Source organism: Schistocerca cancellata, chromosome 1 (genome assembly GCF_023864275.1).
Source record: "Schistocerca cancellata isolate TAMUIC-IGC-003103 chromosome 1, iqSchCanc2.1, whole genome shotgun sequence".
NCBI classification, from domain to species: domain Eukaryota; kingdom Metazoa; phylum Arthropoda; class Insecta; order Orthoptera; family Acrididae; genus Schistocerca; species Schistocerca cancellata.
Genome location: NC_064626.1, coordinates 243776730 through 243799659, shown reverse-complemented (window position 1 = coordinate 243799659; position 22930 = coordinate 243776730). Strand labels below are relative to the sequence as shown.

Sequence of the window (22930 nt, the reverse complement as noted above, 5' to 3'; positions counted from 1 at the left end):
GAACAGGAGGGAAAAATTGCTGCCCTTCAGGCTGAGCTAGATCAGGCTAGGGAAGATCTGGACAGGTTAAGGAGGGAGAAGGGCAAAGAGAGGTGGGAAGTGGCAACAGGTAGCAGAAGGAACAGGCCTAGAACTAAGTCTGACAGTTTTGTGGTGAATGTCAAAAATAAGTTTGACCTGTTGCTTCAGTTAGAAGCTGATGAGCCTCAAGCAGAGGTAGGTGTAGACAGAACACAACAAACTTTCAATAGGAAATTGAAAAAGAATGTAGGAAAGCCATCGAAAAGGAAGAAAGTTTTGTTGTTAGGCAGTTCTCATGCCAGAGGTGTAGGCCAACTTCTGCAGGAGGAATTAGGACCAGAATACCAGGTCACAAATTTTTTCAAACCAAGTGCTAGTCTGGATCAGGTGGCAGAGGATTTAGGTTCACTCTGTAAAGGATTTACCAGGGAAGACACCATGGTTATTGTGGGGGGGCCAGGGAACAGCATCGACAGAGATCCTGGGTACAGTATAGTGTGTGATCTGGTAAAGATTGCGTCAGCATCGAGTCACACCAATGTTGAATTTGTATCTGTCCTGAGACGCCATGACCGGCCTCATTTGAACTCTTCTGTTGGGAGAGTTAATTTGGAGTTGGAACGGCTGCTTGGGTCGGGTGCGGGGGCTCATATTGGTGTGGTTCCTGTTGATTCTCTCAGTAGGTGGGACTATACCAGGCACGGCCTACATCTCAACAGGAAAGGGAAGGGGGAAACTGTCTGGGGTAATAGCAGGAAATTTAAAAGGGGGAGGCACTGCCATGAATGGTAAAATACCAGTGGTTACAGGTGTTGGAGCAGCACCTTTTTTAGGATAGGTAAGACACAAAGATGTCAAGTTCTACGAGAGGTCAGGATTGAAACAAATCTTAATTTCAGGAAAGAAATTAAACAGCACAATTCTAGCACATTGGATCACCAATCACAGCTGTCAATTATAAATTTTCACCAATCACCAGAAATTGTATCTCCACCAAGTTGTATCTCAGTCCTAGGTAATTGCATTGATGAATTAGTCACCCAACCTAGTTGACATAATCTGCCTCTATGAACACCATGTGACCACTGGTATAGCAACTAGGCCTAAGCACAATGAGAAACTCAGACAGGAAAGTACTGCAAATGTTAGAATAAGGAAAGGTTCTCATAAAAGTATAATTAAAAATAATGTAAGTATATTTCATCAAAATATTGGGAGTTTAAAGAATAAAATAGATGAGCTTCTGGTTTGTTTAGAAGATTTACAAGCTGAGGATGAAATAGATATACTATGCCTGTCTGAGCAGCACATTGTTACTGATATGGATAAGGTAAATGTAAGTGGATATAAGCTCTCTGCACATGTAATGAGAGAAAATATGGAGAAAGGAGGAGTTGCCATATATGTCAAGTTATCATTGTGCAAAAAGTATAGAAACAAAAAAGTTTTGTGTAGAGAAACATGTAGAAGCATGTGCCTGTGAGCTTAAATTAAATAAAGGCACATTTATAATTGTAACTGTATATAGGTCCCCATCAGGAAATTTTCTTCTATTTCTGAAAAATTTGGACTCCTTGTTGTGCTATCTGTCAGACAGGGGAAGCAAATTATTACTTGTGGGGACTTCAATGTAGATTCTCTGAAAGAGGATAATAGGAAAAATGACCTTGAAGTATTACTCGGTTCTTTCAATTTGACACCCATTATTGATTTTCCTACTCGGGTGGTAAAGGATAGCAGCTCACTGATAGATAACTTCTTTATAGACCAAGATAAGTTTAACCAGATAAATGCTCAGCCTGTTGAGAATGGTCTTTCTGATCATGGTGCACAGCTATTTACAATATATGACATAGCTCCATTCAGCAATACTAAACAGTCCTCCAAAGTAGTACATTCAGTCAAGGATTTAACAATTGCAAATTTCAGGGAAAGCCTACAGCAGTTAGACTGGGATGAGGTGTACCGTGAACCTGATGCCAATTTAAAATATAATTTATTTCCTGACATTTTTGTAAATGCATTTGAAAACTGCTTCCCCAAGAAAATAGTTACATATACTCGTAACAAACCATGTCTTACTAAGGGTATAAAAATATCTTGTAACCAGAAAAGGGAAATGTATCTGACAGCAAGAAAGAGTAGTGACCCAAAACTATCAAACATTATAAAAACTACTGTGTTAATAAGAAAAGTTATTAAAAAATCCAGAAGTATGTGTATCATGTCTGAAATCAGCAACTCTGATAATAAAATTAAAACAATTTGGAATATTATTAAAAGAGAAACAGGTCAACCAAGAGCACAGGAAGACAGTATTACCATCAAATTGAATGAAAACTTTACGAACAAAAAGTCAGAAGTTGAAAATATTTTTAATAATCATTTTCTAAATGCTGTGGATATAGTAGGATCCAGGTGTTCATTAGAAGATGCTAGGCTGTTAATGGAAGAGGCCATACCTATGCAATTTGATACAATTGAAATCTCGCCCACTTCTCCCTCTGAAATTACGAAAATAATAAACTTGCTTAAAAGCAAAATCTCAAATGGAATTGATGGCATTTCCAGCAAAATACTAAAAGCTTGTTCTCAACAGATAAGTAAGATTCTCAGCCACCTGTGTAATAGCTCTCTGGAACAGGGCATTTTCCCTGATAGCCTGAAATATGCTATTGTTATACCTTTGCATAAAAAGGGGGATAGAGCTGATGTCAACAATTACCGTCCAATCTCCCTTCTAACAGCTTTATCCAAAAATTTTGAGAAAGTAATGTATTCAAGAGTAGCTTCACATATCTGTAACAATGAAGTACTAACAAAATGTCAGTTTGGTTTCCAGAAAGGCATTTTCAACAGAAAATGCCATATATGCTTTCACCAATCAAATTTTGAATGATCTGAATAACTGAACACCACCCATTGGGATTTTTTGTGATCTCTCAAAGGCTTTTGATTGTGTAAATCATGAAATTCTGCTATACAAGCTAGCATGAGTGGGACAGTGCACAAATGGTTTAATTCGTACCTAACTGGAAGAGTGCAGAAAGTTGAAATAAGTAGTTCTCATAATATGCAAAGATTAGCACATACCTCAAACTGGGGAACTATCAAGAATGGGGTTCCACAAGGGTCAGTCTTGGGTCCTTTGTTGTTCTTAATATATATTAATGACTTGCCATTCTATATTCATGAAGAGGCAAAGTTAGTTCTCTTTGCTGATGATAAAAGTATAGTAATCACACCTGACAAACAAGAATTAACTGATGAAATTGTCAATACTGTCTTTCAGAAAATTACTAAGTGGTTTCTTGTAAACGGACTCACTGAATTTTGATAAGACACAGTACATACAGTTCCGTACAGTGAATGGTATGACGCCATTAATAAATATAGACCTTAATCAGAAGCATATAGCTAAGGTAGAATATTCCAAATTTTTAGGTGTGTCCATTGATGAGAGATTAAATTGGAAGAAACACATTGATCTGCTGAAACATTTGAGTTCAGCTACTTATGCAATAAGGGTCATTGCAAATTTTGGTGATGAACATCTTAGTAAATTAGCTTACTATGCCTATTTTCACTCGTTGCTTTCATATGGCATCATATTTTGGGGTAATTCATCACTGAGGAATAAAGTATTTATTGCACAAAAGCGTATAATCAGAATAATAGCTGGAGTCCACCCAAGATCATCCTGCAGACATTTATTTAAGGATCTAGGGATATTCACAGTAGCTTCTCAGTATATATACTCTCTTATGAAATTTGTTATTAACAACCAAACCCAATTCAAAAGTAATAGCAGTGTGCATAACTACAATACTAGGAGAAAAGATGATCTTCACTATTCAAGATTAAATCTGACTTTGGCACAGAAAGGGGTGAATTATACTGGCACTAAAGTCTTTGGTCACTTACCAAATAGTATCAAAAGTCTGACAGATAACCAACAAGTATTTAAGAAGAAATTCAAAGAATTTCTGAATGACAACTCCTTCTACTCCATAGAGGAATTTTTAGATGTAAATAAAAAAAAATTTGAAAAAAATAAGAAAATAAAAATAAAAAACACAAAAAAATGAAAAAGTTGTTATATTAACTTAAGTATGTTGTTAAATTAACTTAATTATGTCATGTATTGGAAAATTTGACTCGTTCCACATCATTACGAAATATCGTATTCATGATCCATGGAACTAGTATTAATCTAATCTAATCTAACCAGAAACAAAGCGCCAGTCAGCTCAATGGAAGCACACAGATTCACCGCCACCAAAAAAGTTTCGGGTAACCGCCAGTGCTGAAAAAATGATGGTGTCCATGTTCTGGGACAGCGAGGGCGTAATCCTTACCCCATTGCACTCCAAAGGGCACCACGGTAACAGGTGCATCCTATGAGAATGTTTTGAAGAACAAATTCCTTCCTGCACTGCAACAAAAATGTCCGGGAAGGGCTGCGCGTGTGCTGTTTCACAAGACAACGCACCCACACATCGAGCTAACATTACACAACAGTTTCTTCGTGATAACAAATTTGAAGTGATCCTCATGCTCCCTACTCACCTGACCGGGCTCCTAGTGACTTTTGGCTTTTTCCAACAATGAAAGACACTCTCCGTGGCCGCACATTCCCCAGCCGTGCTGCTATTGCCTCAGCGATTTTACAGTGGTCAAAACAGACTCCTAAAGAAGCCTTCGCAGGGTGATTACGTCGAGAAGTAACGCCAGTTTCATCAATTTCGGGTGAGTAGTTAGAAAAAAAAATCGGAGGCCTGAGAACTTGAATGCACCTCGTATTTTGTTTCCTGTAGCTTGACTTTTTGTTTTGGAAAATATCAGAAAAGACAATAGTGACAAATGAATAAATGTAAGAAAAATAGAATTTGGTGTATTGTATCATGATTGCCAAGACACATTATGGCATTGTCATTAATCAGAGATTAGAGTGAATGATAGGGCCTAGTCAGAGTGCAGTTATAGCTTAGTATTACAGAGGAGAAAATTTCTACAGTAGACAAATGTCCCAAAAGTAGTACTGAAGGCTAAATGTAATATTGGACTTGTCATTAGGATGTGACTGAAGAATGAAGTGACAGATATTAAGAAAGCCTGTCACTGTGCAGGGCATGAAGAAAGGAAAACTGTTATTGATAGTAGAAACACTTTGTTTTTGTAACAGTAAATATGGCACTACTTGAAGCTGTTTAATGAATGAATAGTCAAGCCTCCGTAAAAAAAAGCAAAGTGATAGATCATTGTTGGCAGAACTACTCCAGTATCCAGTTTCCCATCATTCTGATCAATGATTATATGGAAGATTGTTGAGGCAGGTAATCACTTACATTTAAGTTGTTAGCACCTCACATGAGTGAGAAATATTGCAGTGAAAAGGAAAGAGGGCCGATAGACTTGATGAATGTGGTAAGAGATGAAATGAAGCCATAGTAAGAAAAATCGGAAAAAACCATCTATGTAAGACAGGTCTAAATTTAACATTCAGATCAATGTTTTAGTAACTAATAAATGCAACAACTCACCAAACAGTATAGTTTTTGAGATGTCAAAAAACATATAACAAGACAGAAAACTTTGCTAGCTTGTAAGTGATTCCTACATCTTTAACAATCGCTGTACTAAGAGTTCAGTTATCTTGGGATGAAAAGATCTGGTTTTGTGAGGAACCACTTAATAAAGATACAGCTAAAAATTTACTAATTCCATGAAAACATTGCACTTTAAATATAGTACAAACTTAGAAAGTATTTCCTCTAAATTTTGACACTTTCTTTCAGCTTGCTCTCACCACTTAATGGAAGAACCATGTCTGATGATTCCCTTTCCCAGACTAGGATCAACAGTCCACCAAGATTGATGAGTCGGGTCCCACGAAAGTAAGTATTAATTTCTTATCTGTTACGAATATTTAACCTGAGCTGTTTAAAATAGTGGGCGGTTTGTACTGAAACTGTGACCTAGTAGCTAGCTTCTGAGCTGATGCAGGCCCATTGTCAGGTTGTGATTGTTTTATTGGCACTTTACACTATGTACCAAGTTGCTGGGATCTTAAAGCTAGTGAAAATATTTTGGAATTCTACAGAAAAATCAATTATTTCCATCAGTCCCAAGATACCAACAACTAGCTGCATTTGATACAAACTACAAAGTGCTAATAAAGACCAACCATGGCTCAGAGGTATTACCAAGCAAAATGTCCTGGGTCTTAGATTCATTCCAATCACTGCCTAGATTCTGAATAAAAATATTATAATGGTAGACAAAAAATGAGATGTCTTCATTACACAAATGGCTTTGTCAAACAGGATAGGGGAGTGGACAGAGGTTGGGGGGTAATAATGTTTATAGATCCTCCAACAATGAATTTCACAGCAAGAAGTGCAGTTGATGAGGAATGGAGATATCTAAAAGGGTACTCGCATAAATTGGATAGAGAAAGATAGGTACAAGAAGGGTAACTAAAAAGAAAACCCCATACAGCAGAGGAAATACTTTGATAGACAAGATATTTAGAAAAATTCTGGGAAAGAAAGGAATGTCTTTTAGGACTGAACTTAATAGTAAGTGCAAGATAGTTAAATTGAATTGGTTGATGGAAAATTGTAGAGAAACTGAAAGAGAAGTGCCTGTCAGAAATACAGACTCAGCATAATGGGAAGAGATTGTCAGTGAAAACAAAAGCAAGGGAATCAATGTTAGAGTGCAAATGAAATGTAGTCAAATACAGAGGAGAGCATGGAGAGGCAGGAGTAGCACACTAAGGGCCTCTAGCAGGGTGAGGAACTGTCTTATTGATGTGACAGAAAGTGAAGTGTGTGTCAATTTGGAAGATGTAGTATGGGATCTGGTATTAGTCAGTTTCATAGAACTTTGGATCACTTGCTTTCAAACAAGTGAGAAGAAAAACAAAATATTCCTGCAGCACCCAAATGACTACTTTCATTCATAGAATCTGAGATTAAATTAGACTTAGTTTTCATTCCACAGATGCAAAAATGAGATGATTCTTGAGGTTGTGGAACAAGTCAGAAAGTATAACATAAAAAACATAAAACATTTGGATATAATACTCACTTCCCTGATTGTTTTTGGGAGATTGTCAAAATATGTGAGTACATTACATTAAACTGGAACTCCTAATATTTACTAGATACATAAGATACATACCATTGAACTTCCAGACGACTATCTTCTGTCTAATCCAGAAGATAACAAATGCAGATAAGATAGAACATTCTGCAACCAGCTTAAGAGATTACACATCAGACATGCAGATACAAATGATATGCAGCAAAATGGAAAAGAAGATACATGATGTGCTCGGTTACAATAAGTTTGATTGTAGGAAAGGTAAATGTACTAGAGACAGTTTTGACATTGCACTTGATAACGGAAGCAAGACTTACGAGAAATCTGGACACTTCCATAAAATCTGCTAACCTTGATAAAGTGTTTGGCAATGTACAGTGGTGCAATGTTTTTGAAATCCAAAAGTATAGACAGATATGGGCAGTATACAATATGTGAAAGAACAGGAGCGGCAGAAATGAGGTTAGCACCAGGCTTACCACTAAAACTGGAGGCCATGTTGTAGTTAAAATGAATTAATTCTGCTACCTTGGCTGCAAAATAACATGGCAGATGAAGCAAGAATGATACAAGCAGCACACCAGCACAGAGAAATAAGGCATTTCTTGCTAAAAGAAGTCCTTAATTTGAGGAACAAACATTTTGAAAATGTACATCTGGAGCACAGTACTGTGTAAAAATGGGCTGTAGACTTTGGGGAAAATTGGAAATGATGTGCTGCACAAATGATGTGGTACACAGCTCCTGTGCCCCGTGGGGTGAACCAAGTGGCCTTCTCTTCCATAGAGCTGCTGTTACTGATTCGAATGTAGTGACATCATGACACACCATCTTTGCCCATGTTAAGCTCAGTGTGTCCATGTTAATTCAAAGCATTGTAATCCTCCTTCATGACATTTTTGGATTCTTCATCTCTCTCTCTCTCTCCTGCTCAATGGACAAGTTGGTGGTCTTGCCCCCAACTGTCATGTTCGAAAAGACTGCAAGCACAGAGGATGTGTATGGGATCTGCCACAAGATAGGACTTTTGCAACAGTTTGTGGTGGTCAGCAAGCCATGGACTGGTCATTTGGAGGGCCCAGTGGTTTTCCCTGGACTTAGAGGCTGTACCAGCTGCCCAACAAGTGTTACCCCAACATATTCTGCTGTCGTCAGTAGTGGATGGGTGACCAGTTGAGTTTCACATTCACAGGGGAGTGGCACCCAGCCTAATCAACTTAGATACATACTGGCCCCTGGGCTTCACTGAATTGCAATGGCCACTCCGTCAAGTTGTCTTACAGTAAACAGTGTATTCCTTTGGTGGAGCAGTTCTCCATCTCTGCACATTACAAGGATGCGCAATGGCAGTTACATTGTTAGTGATAAATTCTCCATTGGCTCACAATATTTTTAGGTTAGATGCTTTCCCTGTTTGTGGCATCTATATAGCTCATAAAGTACATTCAGTGTCTGTCTGGTCCCCTTCCAAGATTTGGACTCTTTTACTATGGCTGTAAAACCATACAGGCTTTGGTCAGGCAGGCAGTTTTGAGGCACCCATCTCCATTAAGCTGTCTGCAATACCTAAATTTTGCTGTCCCTCATCCCATTCCCTTCATCTTGTGTGATAAGGTAGAGCTGCGGCATTGACAAGACCGCAGAACTTTTCACTTATTTCTGTCAGTGCCCCCCTCCCACCCGTTTAGTGGTCATCCAGAAGTCACAGCACTGTGCACCTTTACAGCAATTTTAAACAGATGGTCAGTGTGCAGTGTGTTGCAGACAGGTATCCCATTCAGTGACCAGTCTTGTTGAAGTGTCACAGCACTGTGCACCTTTACAGCAATTTTAAACAGATGGTCAGTGTGCAGTGTGTTGCAGACAGGTATCCCATTCAGTGACCAGTCTTGTTGAAGTTGTAAGGGGTCCAGTATTTCTCATGCAGTCACTTCTCGGTGTTTTAGTGCTTAATCACCTCCCTTTCGGGATCTTGTCCCTGCCTGGAATTTATCAACAATATTAACAGCATTTGATTGAGGACATTCTTCACTGCATGAACTGCCTCCTTGACATCTGGGTCATAGGCTCCATGTGAGAGTAGTATTTGCAGAATCAGCAGGCAGTTTTCCAGTGCCTGCTGGAGAAAGGCTTTCATCACAAATCAGAAAAGCGTAAATTCCCCGCTCCTAGCACCCCTCCCCTTAGTGTGCACTTTCTGCCCATAGGGATGAGCATATAGAAGCCATTGTCATCCTGATGGCATCCAGGAATGTGAACGAGCTAGAGTCCATATCAGACATTTCGTATTAAGGTAAGTTCATTCCCCCAGCTACATGCATCTGCCATCCTCTTAACTGGATTTGGCAAAAGTGAATCAAATTTGCCTGGTCTCCAGACTGTTGATGGGGCTTTTCAGTCCTTAACCAGTATTTGTGCTCTGCTCCCTGTCTGGCTTCTTTCATGCTGGGGGAATGTTTAACCTTAGCCAGCAACATGTTCCAATACGGCAGTGTTTCAGTCCTGTCACATCATAACCTGGATGGCACCAAGCAGCCCACCACTTACACATCAAAAACACTTTCAACAGTGCAAAGAATTATTCACGGTGGAAAAGGAGGCACATGCTGTCATTTTGGGAATTAAAAATTACATTTTCTTGTACTGTGCAAAGTTCATGCTGATCAGACAACAAGCCACTGGTTTCTTTATTCATCCCTTATTCCAAACTGCCAGGTAGGACTGCCCACCAACTACAGAGATGGGCATGTGCATCACACTGGGGTATGACACATATGAAGGCTATGGTCAATCATGATATTGAAAACTGTATTCAGACGTAGGGGCTCAGCATAAAACCAGACTGTGCTACCATGTCAGTTTTCCCCTCGACCAATCCCAAACACCCTTAGGACAGTGTTCACATAGACTTTATGGGCCTCTTTTTGGGAAACATGGTTGTCGCTGGTTGCTGAATGGTCAAATTCCCAGTATGTGGCAAACAGTCCTCTCCTGCATTGGTGGCAACTGTTTGTGTGCTGTCAGTCAGTCTGGCAATTGAGGGCTCCCATTGGACCCTTGAATCTAATAACAGTCACCAATTTGTTTCACAGAACCTTGAAGACTTTTGCATCCACAATGGTATCCAGCATCTGACTACTGCTCCATTTCACTCAGCATCTAACTAGGAGACTCAAATGGCGTAGTCGATGCATGCCTCATCCTGCAATGATGCCATATCAAGTTTTCTGGCTATGTACTAGGCAGTGCCAGTTAATGGTTGCAGTCCAGTGGACGATTGCATGGGTACCAACTGCAAAGTCTTCTGGATTGTTGCACCCTGAGTCACATGCCTCAAACCACAATGGTCAGCCACATTTTTCTCACAGGGCTGCCATTGGGCCCTGATCTGTCAGCTAACAGCAGGGTTGGCTGTCAGGTGAAGTGGCAGGGAACAAAGGTACAGTTGTTTGTGGTGGATATGTCAATAACTGCTGAGCCTTCATTCTAATCAGCTGCACACATAACCTGTTCAGTCTTCGATGCTGTTATCTCCATCCTAGTAGGTGGACAGTGTTGATCATGGTGGTGTTCTGATGAGAGCCTCACAACTGTGGCAATGTGCTCACCTGCTGCTGCCCTCCACTTTTCTCTCCACTGCCTTACCTTTGACTGGAGTATGGCACCCACAGGACTAGCTCTTGTGCCTCCCATTGTGAAACACATTTAATTTGAATTGGTGCCTTCTTTCCTTGCTTACCGGTGGTGGAGTCCTTGCCCTGCCCATGTCAGCAGATCAACTACTACATGAGCCTCCACAATCTGCCACCCTCCCAGTGGAGTAACATGCACTGATATCTACTTCACAGTAGATCCACTGCCAGGGAATCTCTCACCATCTCAAGTTTTGTTATGATGGTCACGGCATAAACTGGGCAACATTCAGCCCTATGTGGCCTTTTCAGTTTGGAGAAATCTAGTATTGCTGCCAGTGGACATAAAGATGGATGCAGGGGACTTGTGTGGAATAGTTGAGAATGCTGCCACAACCAGTGACCCAGGTGTTTACCTGCTGCTGCTGCTAATAGAACTAGCCAGGCAGTTCTAATGTTGATTTCAGTGCCTATGGATGAAGTCTTAGCCTTGTGCAGTAGGCTGATCAGTGTGTTGTGTTGTGAATTGCTTGCAGTGGTCATCTGTTGTTTTCCTTCATACTTGTTCTCTGTGTAGTGCTTGTACTATCTACTCCCCCTGTAGATTTACTCACTTGTCAAGATTCATTCCTTCTTCCAGAGTTCAGTTTCCCACTTTGTAGTTGAGTCACCATTGGCTAGCATAGTAAACGTATTAAGTGACAATTCCACGGTGTTGCCATTCCTGGGATGATACTAAATACTTCAGTTAATAATTTTCACAGGTATTAACTCCACATGTAGTTCCTCTATACCAGGTGCGGACATTTGGTGACCTGTGGTCATGTCTGACATACATACTTAAGCTCACGTGCTGCTTCATTATGTGACTCTTAGTGCATGAAGTCAAACTTCAATGTTTGTGATGTTAAAGTTTATAAGGTAACATAAACTGCACCCCTTTCTTGACACAACACAACAACAATTTATGTCTAAAAACATATGTTTTTGAGAGTAAATTCATTTTATGTTCTTATCTTCAGAAGTTTACTTTTATTTATGCATCATGAACATCATTTCTTCACTTATGGTGTTTCCCAATAGTTGCCTTAAAAACTTCTGTTACAAAATTCTGCAGTGCCTCACTCTCTCTTCCACAGTTTCTTCCATGGGCTGGATTGAACATAATCGTGGGTAAGATCCAGCCTGCAAACTGACAATTGCCCGCCAGTGCTCTGTGCCATGGAGGGTTGAGCTTTGAATTTCTTCTTAAAAAGAATGTTCTTCTTGTTCTGTTCTATAGCATTTGCCCTGAAATAACATTTGCATGTTTTAAAAGATGAATTAAGTCACAAATGTGTTCTCGTCCTTTTAATGGGCTTTTTATACACACATACATTCATAGTTGCACAGACTGACTGTAATGAATAACATAATGTAAAAGCATAGCTTATTTTTGTAGATTGTCATTTTGAGGTATCAGGCCTTGTGCCATAAACTGCAGTACAAAGCTCCTTAATTGTCAAAATACAGGTGAACATGCCATGGACTCGCTTCTGTAATTTCAAAACTAGAAGAGCTAGAAGATATATAAGTTTAATGCAGGAAGTAAGTGTAAATTTGTGTAAATGTCAGATAATAAAATTTCATTTCGTGCCAAAATTCAGTCAATGAAAACAGTAAAATTACTGGAACACAAGATGAAAGTGAGAGGATTCACAGATTTTTACCTACATAAGATCTGTCAATATTTTTAGCAATAACTGTGCAACTTGATTAATGCATTTAAAACTGAAACTTTGTGAAAACTTCCAAAATATTATGGGACTTAAATTTAAATGAGTATTGGCCTTAAGACAACATATGATAAAAGGCTGAATGAAATGGAGGCAGAGTAAGTTGTAAAATGTCTAGTGAGCACAAATTTTCATATGCAGTATGAGCCTCTTCTTGTACCACTGATTAAAATTAATCTTTAACATGTGCGAGGTTCTTGTTAGTTAAACTACACAGAATACTAAAGAGTACTATATTATCTTATGCTGTAAAATCATTTTTGTAAGTTTTTAAGAAGATAATATTGTATATTACACACTGTAGTTAAGCTCTCCTCAACCACTGCTTGTATCTCACTTTCCTTGACAAGGAGTTTCATTACACATAATGTTCTAAATTTTATCCCTGCTGCAAAAAATTCAAAAATTTAAATATGTATACTGATTTTGTGGTGTACTGGTATGTAAAAACAGATTTTCAACATTATACCTGTTTTTAGGTACACTACAGTCTGCTGGCTTGAGCCTTGCAATGTTCCTGTCCATTATTCCAGTACAGTTTTAATAACCCTGGGTTCAACCAGGAAAAGGTACACTGAAGACGTCAGATTTCAGGTATGTTGTAAATTGGTCTTTTAGGCTTATTGATGCTGTTCCTTGTGGATGCAGCTACAATTAAAGTACAGCCTGAAACTCCCTAGGTATTCAATTTTAAGAAATTTAGATATTACATAATAGGATCAAAAACTAGATTTTACTACTAATTAGCAGTCATACTTTGGAAAAAAAGCTTCATGAGTAATAAATAATGCCTCCTGACTCTGGTCTGTGGACAGTTAATATTTCACATTTATTTTTCATGTGGTTTTTGAACATGTAAATAATACTATCAGCTATAAATGAAAACCATACAAATTTATATTTGGCATTGGTTTTTATTTTGTTGTACAAAAAGTCAGAAACATTCCAGCTGTTAGCATAACTAAATCTCAAAAGTCAAGTCACCTGACACTGTTAACTTTAAAAACAGTATTTTTGAATGCAATGAAGTACAAAGTGTTGCCAGTTCCTGAAAAAGCATACATGTTCAGACTGCAACTGCTGTTGCACTTAAATTCTGAACTGCTCCCTCTTGAAATACTGTTTGGACAAACCGTGTAATTATTCTTGCTGTGAACTACTTCACCTTTGCAACTCTAACAAAAAATAGAAAGTTCTTCTGTTCAGTAACATTATATTGTCTTGAGTTAAAATACTGTAAAGCAGATAACACTTCCAGAATGAGATTTTCACTCTGCAGCGGAGTGTGTGCTGATATGAAACTTCCTGGCAGATTAAAACTGTGTGCCCGACCGAGACTCGAACTCGGGACCTTTGCCTTTCGTGGGCAATCTCATTCTGGAAACATCCCCCAGGCTGAGGCTAAGCCATGTCTCCGCAGTATCCTTTCTTTCAGGAGTGCTAGTTCTGCAAGGTTCGCAGGAGACCTTCTGTAAAGTTTGGAAGGTAGGAGATGAGATACTGGCAGAAGTAAAGCTGTGAGGACTGGGCGCGAGTCGTGCTTCGGTAGCTCAGATGGTAGAGCACTTGCCCCTGAAAGGCAAAGGTCCCGAGTTCGAGTCTCGGTCGGGCACACAGTTTTAATCTGCCAGGAAGTTTCAGGTAACACTTCATTTACAGTTCAATAACATACATCGATCTCACATTGACCTTACATAATTTTCTGAACCATCTGACTGCTAAGCTTAGTCTCCCCTCTTTGTCACTTCTGTTGTCATGGCAGTTGCTTTTTCATTAATCAACTAGCTTTTCCCAGCTTGGTTGTAGCTGCACGAAGTAACTGCCATCTTAGTCCCACCTTGGACACACATGCTGTATGTCCAGACCAGTTTACATGCTCAAACAATAAAACTTCCAAACAGTTCACAATTCTAAACAAATTAACTAATAAGTACTTTATCTGTGCCAGTCATTTGTTAGCCAAGTAGATGTTGGGTAACATGTCACTTTACCAAAAGTGATATGTTACAGCATGAAATACACAAAAACAAATTGGCATAATTATCTGAATTTGAGTTTAACTGCAATTTTTAGAAATGAAGAGGTGAGAAAAATGGTTCTGCATTAAATGAAAAACCTTTGGACAAAATAGTTTGTACTTAGACAGAAGATTTTCAATTCTCATATGAAAACATTTGAAATAAATAACATGTCATACAAAGCAACATACCAATACTTTATTGCAATGAAACAAAATATTATGTGAGAATTATAAAAAAATCTGCAGCGTCACTGTCCATCTGTGAACTGGACTGCTAGAACAGATCTTCATAAATCCTGTGGTATTGTAATCAAGGTTTAACATACCCTAACAGTTTATTCAGCAGGACAGCCCCAGAAGAATAAGGGATTGTACTGGGAAACCTGATGTTTTGATGCTGCTATGTTCTTTAAGGTTGAATGTGTTGATAGATTATCCATCAATAAACATGGCAGTTAAATCTCTAGGGTTGTAAATCATACTAAAATTCCATCTATTTTCTAGGTGAAAATTTAACTTTCTTGGACAGCAGAGGTATTTTCAGTGGTTCAATGGCCAACCAACTTTTTGGGTCTTCCTGGCAGATTAAAACTGTGTTTTGGACTGAGACTTGAACTTGGGACCTTTGCCTTTCGCGAGCAAGTGCTCTACCAACTGAGCTACCAAAGCATGACTCACACCCCATCCTCACAACTTTAATTCCACCAGTACCTCGTCTCCTACCTTCCAAACTTCACAGAAGCTCTCCTGCGAACCTTGCAGAACTGTACACTCTCATACCATAGCTTTGTGATGGCATCTACTGCATGATGGAGAGAAATCAGTCAGTAACTTGTTTAGTTTCTGCATTCATCACGGCTCTCTATTCATCTTTGATATAATTCATGGCTTACAGAGCTCTGGTGAACCTTTGTTACTTGCAAGACTTGAGTTGCATCAGTCACTAGCCGGAATAAATGCAGTGTTATGCTGCTTTCAGCTTTCTCCTCTGATCTCACCATTTGCCAGCAGAAGACAGTAGTGTGTCACATCCAATACTTAAATGAATGGAAATAACAAATTTGAGAAGCTCAGTCCAGTGTGTTATGCTCTTTGTAGCATCTCTCATTGTACTGGAGTACATAAGATAAGGGAATAGCAACTACTCACCTATAGCAGATTGATGTGTAGAGCAGAGAAACACATAACCAAAAACATTTTTCACACAGCTTTTGAGCAGTAGCTCTTTTTCTGATAATGGTACACAACATTCACACACACGACCACCCACACCAAAGGCACACTTCCATGGCCAGGTAAGGGCTAATTACTGATACTTGATAACTGAAAGCAGTTGTGAGCTGTTGGTAAGGAGGGGCTAGCAGGAAAGAGGAAGGTCTTTGGACAAATGACTCTGTGGCCACACAAGAAGATGAAAAGGGTATAGACAGTACAAAAAGAGATGTAGGAAAAGTTGGTGGGGAATGAGGGGGGAGGGGGGAGAGATGGGATGGGGAAAATGGGGGGGGAGAGAGAGAGGGGGGGGGTTGATAAAAGGGGATAGGGAGAATACCTGCATGGGGAGAGGGGAGGAAGAGTGGTGGGAAAAGGCAGTGCATGATCTGGATGGAAGAGTGGTGTGGACAAAAAAGAGAATAGGCAAAGTGAGGCAGTGGGAACATGTTAGTGGGATTTAGGTGAAGGGGACTGCAAAAGCACAGGATGGAGTGAAGACACTTCATATCCAAAGAGCCTGTGTAATGAATCAGCTGTTGAAGTCAATTGTCATGGTGTACAGCATGTTCAGCAACTAAATGATCAAGTTTGGCATTTGCCACAGTTTGGTGGTGGCCATTCATGTGAGTAGCAGTTGGTTTGTCATGCCTAGATAGAACTGTGGCCCAGCTGATACATTACATCACAGCTTTCACATGTGGCCCTGCTTTTTATTGGATAGGAAGAGCATGTGAGTAGACTGTGGTAGGTGGTAGTGGGTAGTCATATGGGACAGGTCTCCAACTGGGCTGACCACAAAGGAATAACCCATGGGGTGCAGGATTGGGAATATGATTAGAACAGGGATGATCAAGAATATTCTGTAGGTTGGATGGGCAGCAGAACACTATTTTGGGGATGTAGGTAGAATCTGGGGTAGGATACCCCTCATCTCAGGACAAGACAAGTAGTAGTCAAAGCCCAGGTGGAGAATGTGGCTGAGTTTTTCAAGGCCAGGTTTATACTGGGAATGCTGTTCATTGGGTGGTTAATAGGTTTATTGGTGTCAAGAGAAGCACATGGCATAGGATCCTTGTTTATGTATGAGCTGGATTGGATATTGTCAGTCAGTAAATGCTCTGGTAAGCTTACCAGTGTATTTTGACAACTATTGCTTTCAGCTGCAGATGCAGTGTCCATGGATGGCAAGGAAGGGTCTTTCTGACATGAAATGGATGACAGCTGTGAAAATGGAGGTACTGTTGGTGGTTGGTGTGCTTGATATAGACATATGTATTTATGGAGCTGTCTGAGAGGTGGAAATCAACATCTAGGAAGGTGGCTCAATGAGAAGGGAAGGACAAGATGATGTGAATTTGGGAATTGGTGCTGAGGTTATGGAGGAAAGAACAAAGGCTGTCCTTAGTGTGAGTCCAGATTGTGAAAACGTCCTCAATGAATATGAACCAAACAATAGGTTTTAGGTGTTAAAATGAAATGAGCATATGGCATTGTTGGCCGGGAGGCCCCTTCTGGGGAAGTTCGGCTGCCAAGTGCAAGTCTTATTTCAGTCAACGCCACACTGGGTGACTTGTGCACTGGTGATGAGGATGAAATGATAATGAGGACAACAAAACACCCACTCCCCGAGCAGAGAAAATCTCCAACCCGGCCAAGAATCAAACCTGGACCCACCTGCATGGGAGGCGAGCACGTTACCACCCAGCTAAGCAGGTGGACTTTTAGGTGTTGACCGCCCATAAATAAGTGGGAATAGGATGGCACCATGCAAGTACCATTGATTTGTTTAGATTTGGCCTCCAAAAGTTAAATGATTGTTGATCAGGATGTGGTTGGTCAGGAGGATTAGGAAAGAGGTGATGGGTTTGGCATCTGGAGAATGTTGGTGTACTGGGACATTGCATCTGCAGTGACCAACTCATCAACAATGAGTCTAGAAATAACGAGAGAGGAACTGTGGAGAGCCGGCAAAGGAAGTGAGCTGTCTCTCGAGTAGAGGATGGGAGTTTATACAATAGTTTGGAGATGTTGGTCAACAAAGGTTTTGGTTTGTTCTATGGGAGCATTGTATCCAGCCACAATGAGGCTACCAGTAGGGAGACTTGTTTGTTTGTTTGTGGAGTTTGGGGAGTAGGCAAAAGGTAGGAGTCTGGTTAGTTGCTGGTGTGAGGAGGGAAATGGATTCAGTTGTCAGGTTCTGAGATGGATCTAAAGCCTTGAGAAGCTGCTTGAAGTCATTGGAATTCTGGGATGCAATCATAGCTGAAAGGTTCATATGCACAGGTGTCGGAAAGTTGACACACACTCAGCCAAACGGTCACTATGATTCATGACCACTGCAGTGGAGCATTTCACTGCAGGAAGGACAATAAAATCCGGATTTCCTTTCAGGTTACAGATAGTAGTATGTTCAATAGGAGTGATGCTGGACTCATCAGGGAAGGATTTAGGAAAGAAAAGTCAGGCCAGTTTAAAAGTGAGGAATTCCTGAAAGATTGCCGGTGGCTGACTGGGTGGAAGGGGAGGGTGGAACTACCGTAAACAACAAAACCACATATAGTACCTTTCCTGATTTTTTTTTTTTGTCATCTGTAATTAAGACTTAGTGAATATTTAGCTGGTAAATTAATTACTGAATTTTGTTATGTACTAGAATAATGAATACTGCCCATCTGTACCTCATAAAATCCATGTTTTAAAAAGTGAACTTCAAATATTGTGAACACATTTAAAAACTGTATAGCGCTAAAATTATTTTTTTATGTTACCACAGACACGCCTGGCCCCAAGAAGATTCAGTGAATCGGTGGAAACTCCAGTCTCTCGGTATTACATATCTACAATAGAAATACCCTGCAATCCATATAATCATCTGTTTGATGGGGAGCTGTTACAAGTCCCTTCTGACTCTGAAGCTTAATTTATATAATTTTTAGTACTTTAGCTTCTGAATTTTTAATCTATTTAAATGAATATTATTTACATCTAAAACATGTAAATGATAAATTCCAAATGAGCTTCAATATATAACAGAAGCATGTTGTATGTGCTACTCACCAAGCTTTATACATGAAAACTGTCCTATTTTCTAGAATGTTTTAGCTTCATCCAACTTTGAAGATTGTGTGTTCAACTGTAATGCAGTGCATGTGTACAGTGTTGCCAATGCTAGCAATTTGTTTGTGAACAGTGAAAAAATAATGGAAAAAGTGTGGTGGTGATTTCTAAAATAAGGGAACAAGATCAGCTGCTCGTCCAAAATGTCTGGTGTTAAGAAATAAAACAGAATGTAATGTGAAAGTATGTCAGGCAGTAAATGTCTTATAGGTGAAACTAAAAGTTACAGCTCTAAATAAAGTATGAATTTTGAATATTGAACAAATAATGAGCCTTCTACCTTAGCAAGTAGTGAAAGTTATTTCAATATATAAATTATAACAGTCAACACGCAAAGAAAATCATTCAAATTTGTTTTTTCAATTTTAACATTAAGAAAGCATTCCAGAGAATCTGTTGTGGGACATAGTTTCCATAAGGTTATTTTGTAAAACATTCATAGACTATGAACTTTATAAGTCACAATTCATGCATTTGGTTTGATACATAAAAATATTTTTAGGTATTCTCGCCAAGATGCATAATCACAAATTTGTATTATAGATCACCCTCACATGCATTTGAATGTATTTTCATCTTTGGCAATATTCAGTTTGATAGTGTTTAACAGTACTATTTCACACACTACAGGGTTGTTTTGATAGTTAACTACTGACATGTAAGTCTTGTATGCTACTGATATTTGAGTAAAATTTAAAAAGGACGTTGTTCAAGAAAATGCTCAGAATCATCTTGAAATGAGTAATTTCTGTACAGAACTTAAGTTTTCACTTAACTAGCTCAAATTGCTTACCTTCTTACAAGCTATTACTGCAGTAATTTTTAAGAACCTTCATTTACAGTTTCAAACTAAATTTCTTTTGTTTTAAAACTTATGACTGCCATAAAGGAATAGTTATCAGTGTAATAGATTTCATGTTTGTGCATGTTATATCAATGTGCACTCCAGTGACTGACTGTTGTGGTATGTGAAAAAGAAAATCTGAGTTTTGTACCTGGTAAGTTAAATGCAACCAATACCTGTTGGATAGGCTGTTGGTAGTACATGTTTATTGCTAAGTAAGGTTAGTAAACAATTTATACTTACAGACCTAACCTTCCCTTTAATGGGGGGGGGGGGGGGGGGAGGGCGGAGTGGCAACACTAAGTGATTAGGTAATTATTATACAGAAATATACTTAAATCCTGCAGTACTTTTTCTGTATTTGCTGTCATCTGCAAAAATCTGTCACACTAAACCACTATTGCTTGTTCTTGTAAATTTATTTTCCTTTTTTCCTCATGAGTGGAATATTCCATCCCCTGTCATTGATTCTCAGGTATCTTTAAGTTGTCTTCATATTATGGGTTACTGAGTGATTTGGCTCACTCATTTGATATACTTTCATGGGTCACTGCATATGCCAAGTCAAACCTTGTTTTACATGCTAAATACAACAAACTGCCTCTTTCTTCACAGTATGAGAAGTCTGACTTTGCTACATTGATTTCTTCAACTTCTCCTTGTTGTGAAATTAGAGTGGTTACTGTTTTGGATTTTTCCATTCTGCACCTCCTCATAAGTACTTCAGTAAATCTCTTTTGATAAATTTAGATACCCTTTGCTCTTTTGGTTTTGAGTCAAGGATAAATTGTTGGTTCATCAATTATATCCAATTTTTTTCTTCAGTTTTTGCAGAAGATTTTTCATTTGACAGATGTCTTCTCCAAATAGAATCAACCACTAACATGTACAGTGACAGAGATGTTCCTTTCAGTATCTGATTTTTAATATTGGTCAGATTTCAGTTGGGTGAGCTTTTCTTTCTTAGCAAACTTGTTCAGTTTGCTATTCCATTGTGAAGGAGCTTGTTTCAATCCATACAGTGCCTTTTTATAAGGTAAACTTTCCTAGGTGCTTTGCATCCCTCTGGAGCTTCCATGAAAACTTCTTTCATTTCACTATTGAGAGGATGTTTTGACATCAGCTGTCATAATTATCAAATATTCTTGTGCAGCAAGTGCAAAAAGAAATATCTGGTAAATATTTTGTATAACAGAAATTAAAAAAACTTTAAAAACCAGTTTTCCTTCATTCTGTTGTCAACTTCTTGCAATGAGTCTAGATTTATACTTTCCTTTGTTCTTTCTCTTTAAAAATAATTTTCCTTTAATTATTTCTTTTCTGTGAGCAATTTCTTCCTTCAGCAAAGGCCATTTTTCAATTTCATTTAATTATTCTTTTCATTTAAGCCTTCAAGTTTTCCTTCTCTTCACCTTTACTGTGTTTCTTGTATGTGAGCACAACATGACCATGTCTCTTTGGCAAGCCTAAAGTCTTTGTTTCTGATACATTTTTATCTTCTTTCCTCCTCCTCCTTTTCTCGCTACTTTCTCGCTACTTTCTCGCTACTTTCTCGCTACTTTCTCGCTACTTTCTCGCTACTTTCTCGCTACTTTCTCGCTACTTTCTCGCTACTTTCTCGCTACTTTCTCGCTACTTTCTCGCTACTTTCTCGCTACTTTCTCGCTACTTTCTCGCTACTTTCTCGCTACTTTCTCGCTACTTTCTCGCTACTTTCTCGCTACTTCAAAATTCCAGTTGTGTACAGATTTATTCCTCCTCCTTTGGCATCTCCTTTTTTATCTTCATATTGAAGAGTAAACTCCTCTTGCTTCAGAAAACTATCCAGTCTGGCACATCTCATTTTTTTTTGTCGGTCTTCAAACTGAAATGAACTTCACTGTGACTTAAAAATTCCTTGATGTGGTCTTCTGTTTCACCTTTTGTGTGCCAAAAATACATTTTCAAGAAAAGTGTGTAATCACAAAGACATACTGAAAACATTCTTCATTGAGACAAAGGTGGTGAGCTTACCTTCGCACATACATAAGTGTGAATAATCTCAAGAGGTGTGATTCCTCTGTTACACAGGGTTGAATGGATTTCTTACTTGCTTTGTCATGATACATGTTTCGCACCATCATACATTACTGGCATTTTCTTCAGACATCCTAGTTTTTTGTGCCATTGGTGCTTACTTTTCAAAGTCAGTTTTGATGTTGGTGACGTCAGCCCATTTTCTGATTTATTGCCTTCTAAAATCACATTTCCACCTTTCACTACCTTCACCTTTCTCTTGTCAAATACTGCCACTCCTCATTTCTCAGGAATATTTATTGGCAAAAAATCTCTCGACAAGTCAAAAACGCCTGTTGTGATTCAGCTTGACCAGCAAAATTAGAATATGTGAATTTCCATCAGCAATCTCAATTTTTAAACCTTCATAGTCTTTCATATTTGACATAATTTTCCTTCCAGGTGAAGTGCTCAGTACTACCACTGCCTAAAACAAACTTGGCATCTACTTTATCATTCTTCTTATCTTGTTTTTTCTGTCAAAAGTACTTATGAAAAGAAAAACTGTCTTGCTGCTTTCTTCAGCTTCTCATGGGTGCTATACTACTAGAAAAAGAGCAAGACTAGTGCAAATATTGTTTTGTGTTGTGTATTTGAGTTCCATGTATTGGTCTGCTATAGGTAGTGGTTGCCTTTCCCTAATTTTATGTATTTTTCCATCTGAGAAGTTATTGTTAAACACTGTTAAACCCAGATATTTGCACGAGTCAGCGGATTGCATCTGTGACTTGTAGACATTTTGGTCACACAAACCTACTTTCCTGCATTTACTGAAGAATGAAATCTTAGACTTCTGAGGATTCAAAACATGTCCTCAATTTTTCCCGATTGTACACACCTATCAAGATATGATGAATACTTAAATTTTTTCATATAGTAATTTATTATAAATGTCATCTGCAAAAAGTCAGAGGTTACTGTTAATTTTGTCTGACACATCATTACTAGACAATAAGAAAAACAAGGCTCCTAACAAATTTTTTGGGGCACATCTGAAGTTAGTTCTTATGTCACTGACTCTCATTCCAAGATAATATGCTCTCTTCCCCCCTCCCCCATGCATCCTCAGTCTAGTCAAAATTTTGTTTGATACAAACTGTACTTTTGTTAATATCTGTTGCTGTGATACCAAGTCAAATGC

At 38.8% G+C, this 22930-nt stretch overlaps 1 protein-coding gene across 3 annotated transcripts in view; it reads left to right on the top strand.

Moving 5' to 3' along the window:
* The window catches only part of LOC126158474 (uncharacterized), a 351849-nt gene extending 332295 nt beyond the window's left edge, over positions 1-19554 (top strand). The window contains exons 3-5 of one of the 3 annotated variants that reach the window (XM_049916457.1): positions 5820-5918; positions 13018-13132; positions 18547-19554. In XM_049916457.1, the coding sequence (XP_049772414.1) occupies positions 5820-5918; positions 13018-13132; positions 18547-18693 (361 nt within the window). In that variant the 3' untranslated portion in view covers positions 18694-19554. The remainder of the gene's footprint in view (positions 1-5819; positions 5919-13017; positions 13133-18546) is intronic. The other 2 variants (XM_049916448.1, XM_049916465.1) reach the window with 2 other exon arrangements.
* The last annotated feature ends 3376 nt before the right edge of the window (positions 19555-22930 follow it).